The sequence below is a fragment of the Drosophila guanche genome, unplaced genomic scaffold (assembly GCF_900245975.1).
Source record: "Drosophila guanche unplaced genomic scaffold, DGUA_6, whole genome shotgun sequence".
Taxonomy (NCBI): domain Eukaryota; kingdom Metazoa; phylum Arthropoda; class Insecta; order Diptera; family Drosophilidae; genus Drosophila; species Drosophila guanche.
In genome coordinates, this window is record NW_022995744.1 from 9040366 (window position 1) to 9049346 (window position 8981).

Below are 8981 nucleotides of genomic sequence, written 5' to 3' on the forward strand. Positions count from 1 at the left end.
TCTATCTATAAACCGTCCCCGTCCCGCAGCTTATATTTGTTTATTCGCCTTTTTCCTGGATTTTATCATTGCATGCATTGTATGTATCATTAAATTTCCTCAAATTAATTTGCTTTAGGCCTGGTAGCGCCAGCCGATAAGGCTGATAAATAAATGTGTTCATTATATGAATCAATAATAATTTGTAAACTTTCAAAGTGCTGAAATGTCTGCTTCGTTTCTGCGATATAGATCCAATCAAAATGGCTCAATCAGTCAACCCACTGCACTTACATCCACATCCATATGTAAACTCGTACATATGTATGGTTTGTTCCCCTGTATATGGTTTTGTCGTTCTTTTGGACTCATAATAATAAATTGCCGTGATTTAATCAATTGTGGCAGGTGTTTTCTTTCGATTTTTCATTGTTGTTGTTGGTTGCCACAAAAAGTGCACGCAGATCGAAACTGGTTGGATCTGCGACTCAAAACTTCCAAACTCCGAGCGATGGGGTCTGGGGGTCTTGTTTGATTTGCTCAAATTAGCGCATGCAGCACCGAAAGACACAAAAACCAAAAAACCTGCTGGGTAGCCAGCCAGGCACTTGCAACATGTGGCACGTTTCTGTGTGCGCGAGGCGAGCTCAAAGGCAATTGAAATTGAAAACTTCACAGCAAATTGTTGGCACTTAATTGAGTAACTTGTGATCGATCTTGAGATGTGCTTTGCATAAATTGAGAGGGGGGAACGCAACAGTTGGGGTTTGTGGCAGGCTGTTCTGGGAGTGGGTGCGTGACACCTACAGTGTCATATGGAAGTCGCTTGACAGCTTGACTTTGATCGTGTCTCTGAGGCAGAGTGAAGTTGCCATTGTCTGTGTGCTGCAGGGGGCAACCAATCGATTCGATCGACTCGAAATTTATCAAACTCTTGAGTTGCTTTGGGTCAGACACAATGAGGTCATAGTTCTTAGGGTCGTGCAGCTGCAATCTTTATTTGCAATAATCTTTCATTCTGGCAAACATTTCGCTTTCAAAGACTTTTATTTAATGACAATTGGAATATAAGATAAAACAACGCAAAGCGAAAAACTTGGAAAACTCTAACTCTGACGATCCTCAATCTTGACGACCACAATTAGACCTCCAACATTTTTGCCAGCACTGAAGAACGTTATGATCGCCTTGAGAATGCCACGTGGCACTTGCTGCGGCCAGTCTTCCGTGTTAAACAGGACTCCCTTGATGTAGTATTCGCCCTCCGGTATGGGGCACGTGTCCTCATCGACAATGGGAAAATTTGTCGTCTCACCTTGTGTCAGCGATGGCTGCACGAACTGCACATAGAACTTCTTGAAGCACTCACAGATGCTGGTCTGTGGCACGTCCATGGCCATGCGCTTAAAGTCGCCATCTCCATTGGGACTGGAGTAAAGTTCGACGGACACCTTGAAGTCATCGTTGTTCATCGCACCCAGAAATTTGAACGAACCATTGATCGCTCGCTCGCGGCCAGTGGTCTTCAGGCTATCGAATATCACCAGCGTCTCCGAGTCGCCCTCAAAAGGCTCCAGCTTCTCATTGGTGACCACATAAGATTGCTCGCACTACAAAATATTTATATGTTTATGTTACAAATCCCTGAAGTTGGTAGTACTTTATATTCACCGAAATATTGTGCAGCAATTGTAGCAATAACACTGCCAGTATACAATTCATTTTTTGATCTGATCGAAGCGTGGAGTGGACTCAACCTATTTATTGCTGTATTTGGGCATGCAATGTTCATGTTTTATAACGATTAACGATCTTGTTTTTCTGTAATGTCATTGACAACAATGTTGTTGCTGATCCGCTGATATTTGACTTTTGAACAAGAACGAGATTATGTACAGCGTAAAAGTATATTTGGTTTGTATTAAAGAACACTGAATGGAATGCATGAATGAGTTGATCTAGTGGGTGTATCTATCTATTCGCAGGCCAATTTAGATGCCATTGGGCTAAATTAAACCTATTTATACATTATAGAATTTTTAATAGCCTAGAAATATTTTGTTTACCTATTTATAATATGTTTAGCTTGTCTGCGAAAGACAAAATAAATATATTCAAATGAAAATAGTTTTTTAAAATATTTTTAAAATCGTAATTAAAAATACTTCATACTTATTTTATGTTTTTAATAAATTAATATAATATATTTCCTATTAGTTTAATATTTTAGGTTTGTAGGAAATGTTAAAAATAACTAAAACTTTTTAGAATAGATAAAATCACATTTTTTAAATTATTATTAAATACTTTTTTCGTTATTTATTATTTGGACTTATTATTATATTTATTATTTAATAATTTAATAGATAAACTTAAATTTATTACACGCATAAACAAGTTTTAATTTTAAATTTAAATTTAAATTATGCGTTTTTTTTAGCAATACAAATTCGAAATATTCTCTGAGTGTAATAGGGAACTCCAAATACTTCTCAACACCGACAAATTAGGATATCCATATTCCTTTCTGGTGTGTGTTGAAAAATCAACTAAAATAATCAAATTTGTTAGAATTTTGGTATGCAGCTTTCTCCCCTTCTGCCAGATGGCAGACAAAATTCAAGCGAAGCCTCCTTCAACAGCTCATCAAACCCCCCCAAAAAAACGGTGATAATAAAGCATTAATTGAAAACTTATAAACAAAAGACAGGAGTTCCGAAGACAACACACATGAGCGGGAGGGGCAAAAAAAAAAAGAACTCAGCAGGAGATATTTTACATTTTCACGGATGGATTTCCCCGTAAAGTGTTCTGGGGCGCGCTAGGTTTATATTTAAAACAGAATTCATTCAAGATCCAAAAACAACGAGGGCGAGGGCCTCTAGCCACACACACGCCACCCCAACCTATAAATAGGAAAAAAGTCAAATGAGAGGGGATTTTCCGAAAAATGAAAACGTCACTTTAACTTGGCATTGGCAGGGGCACCCGACCCCTCCCAAAAACATCTGCAAGCCGCAACAATTTGAGGCATTTTCCAAGTAATATGCAACACATGTTGAGGGGGGAGTGTGCCTGCCACAGCGCCTGCGCCCCGTGCCACAGGCATTACTCCAAAGCCCCAACAACGAGTGACAGTTTGCTGTCCTCAGTCAGGCATGACATTAGATGGTTCTTTGACTGTGCACCCTAGACCTCTCTTCCCCGGCAGCAACGTCAATCAAAAATATTAGAAAACACTTTCAAAGGGAGGGAAAAATACGCCAGGTTGATGTCCTGTTTAGTCAGAATAAAGTAACTAAAAATGCTCTTATCTAAGGCTCAACCATTAGCCATGGCTAAGAACGCAGTTAGCCAAATCCTTAAGCATGTTGACAGCCATAAAGCCAAAAGCATGAAGAAATACGAAATACAACGGGTTAGGAAACCGTCTAGCAGCTCTGACAGTTTTGCATATTCCAAGTCTTAGCTCTCCCATATTAATTATACCCCTCCCTAGCAGGTGACAGGCATTAGCATAAATCGCTGAAATCGCAGAAATCGCTGATGCCGATGCCGATGTAAGCTGAGCGAACGAACGGACAGACAGACAGACAGGTCGATCGCTCGGTGAACAATTAACCAGACAGACACCTACACGGTGAGGCGAGGAGACCTGATGGAGACCCGCCATAGCAGTATAAATTTAACTTTTAATTACAGTGTAATTAATGTAACGTATTTCAATTAATTAAGTGCACTTTGATTGGCGTCGTTGTTGCCCAGAGACTGTGCTGTCCACAACCAGAAAGCCCAACCAAAACTCAAAACTCAAATCGAAACAAAACTACAAAAAATTATATTACGAAACCAGAAAAAGTTTTGCGCGCCAAAATATATCAGCAATATCAGGCAAAAGAAACAAACTAGCGGATATAAACAAGAAATTTGAGTATGGGAGTTTATAAAGAGTTTGGAATACACTTTGCTGGCTATTGATTTGGGGGCCATGTCTATCTGTCCGTCTGTCCGTCCGTCCGTCTTGTTGAGCGCCTGGATCTCAGAGACTATAAAAGCTAGAGTCACCAAATTTTGCATCCAGACTACTGTATGCTCACACTGTTACAAGTGTATTTCAAAAATGAGCCCCGCCACCAAGAGCAAAACCATCTGGCCCCATATATAGTAGAGTATCTCAAGCAGTTGGGCCTTGCTGCTGAAACAGGTGATAAGGCGGCGCACCGCGGTTGTTGGCTACAAAAACCACATTGAACGGCATCATGAACCAGCTGCAACTGCCGACGCCGCTGCTGAAGGAGGTGTGGAGGGGGCCGGCAGGCGTGGCGTGGGCGCGTGGAACTCTATTGCGTCGTTGCGAAAATTAACTGCAATATGCACAGAGAGCCCAAAGAGGCCGAGAGCCACTTGTGACACAAATGTTAAAAGGCTCGCCACAAGGCCTGGCCTGGTCCCCCACCATTGGCTCCAACTCCGACTCCGGCAGTGACTTCGGCTTCCTACGACCCACTCGCACACCACGGGACCAAGTCGGAGAAGGCGTCGCGTCTATCTCTATGTGGCTTCCGTGGCAGGTTCCAGCAAAATGTGCTGTTGCTGTCGCTGCTGCCGCTGTTGGCCTGGCCTAATGCGAAAGTTGTTGCCCTTGTGTTAGTGTGCCACACAGCGGTGTGTTCGTGCCACAAGTGGCAAAGCCAAAAAACACTGGCCTACACAAAGGAGTTAGTTTTGATAGCATTCGCCAGGCAAATTAATCTTCGATTTGTATTAAACTTTTGAAACTTTTTGTATAGCTTTTTAAATACAAATTTAAATTTTAAAAATAAATTCTAATTTTTTCTATTGATTTATTTACGTTAAGTTATTTCCTAACAAAAAAATCAAAAAGAATTGTATGTATTTATGAATTTATATTACATAAAATATAATATAAATATTAAATAATTTATATTTAAACTTTCTCCTGTTACAGGACAGTTATCCCGAATATAATTTGATTGAAATTCACATAAAAACCAAATAATAATAATACTCATTGCTGCAAAAACCTTAAAAAATCACACAAAACAGGCCTTAAATCATTTTCCATATTTATCGCTTCCGAAATAATTTGTTGCGTGGTGTTGGGCCTACCAACCACGTCACGCGTCAGTTTTTTGTACGTGTTGTTTCGTTTGTTGGTCAAGTGACCCGCAACAACAAAATAAGCAACAACATACGACAGTAACAAATGCAACACGCGCTTAATTTTTATTAGACCTCATGCGGTGCGCATGCGCAGCACCGAATAACCGCTGCACACGAGCGTATCTGCACACACTATCACACACACACACACACACACACACACGCGGAATATACAATATCTTTTTGGGGCCAGCAATTGGCATAATTGACTGGTCGGTCGCCCTGGCTGTCTATCTGTCCGTCTGGCCTCTGAGTGCAGTACGTGAGGCGGTAGAACTTTTCGGTTAACATATTGTGTTACTTTGCCCCAAAAGACAATTGATTTATGTTCATCATTAATAACAATCACAAGAGACCAGAAACAAATGTGGTGCCCACAAGCCGCTCGGGAGTGACACTGAGCTTGTACCGCGAGGAGGCGACACTCTGGATGCTACATTTCAAGCGGAATGGGGCAGCTGGCCAAAACGGCCAGGAAAATCCTTAGATTTGTTAATCGATTTAAGAAGTGAAATGTTCCGTCTTTTATTTTGCAGACCATCAAAACAGAGCGAGAGCAAAAAAAGGAAGAAATTAATAATAATTAAATGCAGCTGACTGTTCAGAAAAACACTGATTTCATTTCGACACATTTCTCTGTGTAAACATCCAATTAATTAATTAATTCAAAAATTGTATACCAATAGGTAGATATTTTGTGCACAATAAGAGACAATAAGAGAACGCAGCAACCGCAAAGTCCCGTTGGTTGTTGCTTCTGCTTCTCGAAAGTGTTTAGCATTTTGCTGAGAGCATAGCTAGAGAGCGAGCGAGAGTGCAGCTTTGTTGTTGTTGTTGCTGCTGAGAGAGCAATAGAACAAAGGATAGAAGGAGAATTGCGAGAAGGTTTATTTTTGCATGCGAGAAGTGAAGCTAGCAAATGAAGAGAACAGAAAATCGGATGCAAAATATTTTAATAGTAAATAATATGAATATAAAATGTAAATAATAATACTTAACAAATGTTTATGAGATTAGTAACAACTATATTAGGTATGAATATTCCGTATCTACATTTGAAGATCTGTTTTATATTTATTATGAATATTTAATCAGCTTTTATAATTTGTAATCTATATTTCGATGGATTTCCATTTAGAAAATATTAATTAAAATCAAAAGCCCGAATGAATGCATTCAAATGGTTTTTGTATGATTTTCTTCAAGTAGAAAAATATTTCTAAAAACTTATTGCGTTATAATTTAACCATTGACATACTTCAAAATGGACCGCTCAAGTGGATATGCAGCTCGTAGATTTGTTACAGGGGTTCTTCGTACTGAAAAGTTAATTAATGTTTGTACAATTATTTTAATAATTATAACTCGCAATTCGCTTACTCTTATCAGTTACATTCACTTCTATTAGTTTCCGCATTTGCGATTGTGTGTATTTTTGCATCTATAATAAAAAATTGTTTTAAAATATTGAAAATTATCATTTCCGATCAATAAACATACCAATAATCGCATCCCATCTTCCGAATTACGTTCATTAACTTCCCAAACAAGACGCCTTTGTTCGTTGAAACCATTTTCCCTCAAAATGTTATCAAAGGAATTCAGAGAATCGGAAAACACAGTGTTAATTACGGAAAGTTTTGTATGAATCAACTGCAACTTTTTGCATTTGCTGATAATTTCAAATAAATCTTTTGGAAGATAACTGATTGAGTATAGATATAAACGCTCCAGGGTATTGGCGTATTTTGAAACAATTTGAACGATATTGAGAGTTTCTGTGCTCGCAAATTTTAACGATTTGAGCTTTGGACATGTTGGCATTACCGACAGACTAATTCTGCAATGCACTAACTCAAGTTCTTCCAATTCCGGTAATAAAAAATCAAGTTTCTGGCATAATGAAACGATATTGTACATAACCACCAAGCTGCGAAGTTTTTTTAAGTGTGAGGCTATTTCAAAAATATTTAATAAATTTTTTCTCTCAGGCCAAATGAGGTACAGTTTTTCCAAGTTTTTCAATCTTCGAATGTGTTGTGCTGAAACCAATATAAACCAATATATTCAAAAAATAGATTCATTTTGATTAATTTTAAGTCCATACCCTGTCCATTCCTTATGTGAAATACTTTCAACTCCTTACAATCTGTATTAATGCATTCGATTATATGATTACACCTAAATTTATTAAAATATTCAATTTTTCTTAGGCTTTTAATGCCTATAAATGCCTTGAACTCCTTCAAATGATCAGTTGGAATCTCCGAACTGGTAGATTTCAAGTTGGTGCAGTGCTTTAATATTAGCTCCACAATTGGCTTCTCGAATGTGTTTTCAGTCGTTTTCATGTGGACCACACTCGCTCCGCAAAGCGGCAGAAAAACTCTCAATATATCATTTGTAAAAACATAGCAGTCCAAAAGTGTACAAAACAATTTACTATGGTAGGAAAATGCCTGGCCAAGGATTTCGTTGACTTGAGCCAGTTGAAGTTTATCTTTTAAACTCAAACATCCATAAATCTTATCTAGAATCTCAATCGGTAAATTGGAAAGCATTTTAATAGCGACACTTAAACCGGAAACGGAAACAGCACAGATGTATGTAAATAATTATCAGAGATGGTAATATTCAGAGTCCCTCGATATATTGTACAGATTAATTATGTATGTCTATCGATGTTTACTTAGTGATGCGATGCGTCTCCGGTGGAAACAGATAAATAAATAGTTGCTTCCATTATTGTTATTATTACAATTTTGAATACTATGTTGGTGTATTTTTTTCAAACAGCAATAAATTTATATTTAATGTTTAATCAAATGACAAATTCTTCTAAAGAGGCATTTGCTGCTTGTGGGATAGTTCCAAGCACAAAAGCTGGCCAAATGTTCTTTTAGAATTAAAAGAAATTATTATTGCATCAAAATTGTAAGTCCAATTGTGCCATTGTAGCTGTGTTCCACACTGTATTTTGCAATTATCGGCAATAAATTCGTTAATGTGTAATGTTTCCCATATCGAGCCATACAGATTTTATGGCTAGTCCACCCGGCATCTATATTTAGATATTGCCACAATGAAGGGCCTGAACAACAACAGACGATCCCAACTAATTGCCCTGTCCACACACAGAGCACCGCAGCATGCTTATCCTTGATCATCAATGGTTCATTAACTCCGCGAAGCCACAATAAGAAGAGCCTCAACCCACCGCCAATGCCATGGAGCGTATTTAATACAATTAACTGGGAACGTTACAAGATTAACCCCCCCGCAACATCGGGAATGGGGTAGAATCGAGGGAGATGCCTAGAGATCAGGCTTCTGCTCAGATTAACAATCAATTAAAATTGACAAGTGGACGAAGTGGGAAGTGGGAAGTGGGAGAGAGAGAGTGCCATCTCAGGGCCAGGGCCAGGGCCATGACCACGGTCCATGGTGTTGCAAGTGTAGCAATCGGACGGACCGAGGAGCAAAGAAAATAAAGGAAAATGATTACAATGGCCGCATAAAAGGCGCCATTTATGTAGCTCTCTGTGCAAACGACACGCAATAATTACGCCCAATTAATAGCAATAACTTTTGCAAATTAGATAATTTCGGTCCACGTCCACAGGGCACTGCACAGGGCAGAGCACAACAACAGTCCGGTCCACCATCCACGCCCTGGGGCCACATTAAATGTAATTCTTTTGGAGTTCTGGCATCTGGCTGGGGTACTGGGGAAGATTTGCCTGCACGCGAGTGCCAAATGAGTGTAATCAGGCAGCGCTGCACTTGTCGCTCTCCTTCTGCCCATCCCAATCCCGCTC

General features: G+C 39.1%; 2 protein-coding genes across 2 annotated transcripts; both read right to left on the reverse strand.

Annotated features, from left to right (window-relative positions):
- Positions 1-1007: 1007 nt before the first annotated feature.
- Positions 1008-1724, reverse strand: LOC117579424. Its single transcript, XM_034265304.1, has 2 exons — positions 1651-1724; positions 1008-1589 (listed from the first exon to the last, which is right to left on the reverse strand). The coding sequence occupies exons 1-2, from the start codon at positions 1699-1701 to the stop codon at positions 1086-1088; spliced, it is 555 nt and encodes a 184-aa protein (XP_034121195.1). The 5' UTR covers positions 1702-1724; the 3' UTR covers positions 1008-1085.
- A 4568-nt stretch (positions 1725-6292) lies between these two features.
- Positions 6293-7830, reverse strand: LOC117579579. The gene is made up of 4 exons (XM_034265506.1): positions 7271-7830; positions 6664-7205; positions 6544-6604; positions 6293-6482 (listed from the first exon to the last, which is right to left on the reverse strand). Exons 1-4 carry the CDS (start codon positions 7722-7724, stop codon positions 6406-6408), a joined length of 1134 nt encoding a protein of 377 aa, XP_034121397.1. The 5' UTR covers positions 7725-7830; the 3' UTR covers positions 6293-6405.
- Between the last annotated feature and the right edge of the window lie 1151 nt (positions 7831-8981).

What these genes read in the sequence shown, in the direction of transcription:
- LOC117579579 (XM_034265506.1), bottom strand. Translation starts at nt 7,724, where the DNA reads ATGCTTTCCAATTTACCGATTGAGATTCTAGATAAGATTTATGGATGT. An exon ending in TCACATAAGGAATGGACAGG is followed by an intron (nt 7,206 to 7,270) that starts GTATGGACTTAA and finishes TATTGGTTTCAG; the next exon opens with CACAACACATTCGAAGATTG. An exon ending in AGTGAATGTAACTGATAAGA is followed by an intron (nt 6,483 to 6,543) that starts GTAAGCGAATTG and finishes TTAACTTTTCAG; the next exon opens with TACGAAGAACCCCTGTAACA.
- LOC117579424 (XM_034265304.1), bottom strand. Translation starts at nt 1,701, where the DNA reads ATGAATTGTATACTGGCAGTGTTATTGCTACAATTGCTGCACAATATT. An exon ending in AATTGCTGCACAATATTTCG is followed by an intron (nt 1,590 to 1,650) that starts GTGAATATAAAG and finishes AATATTTTGTAG; the next exon opens with TGCGAGCAATCTTATGTGGT.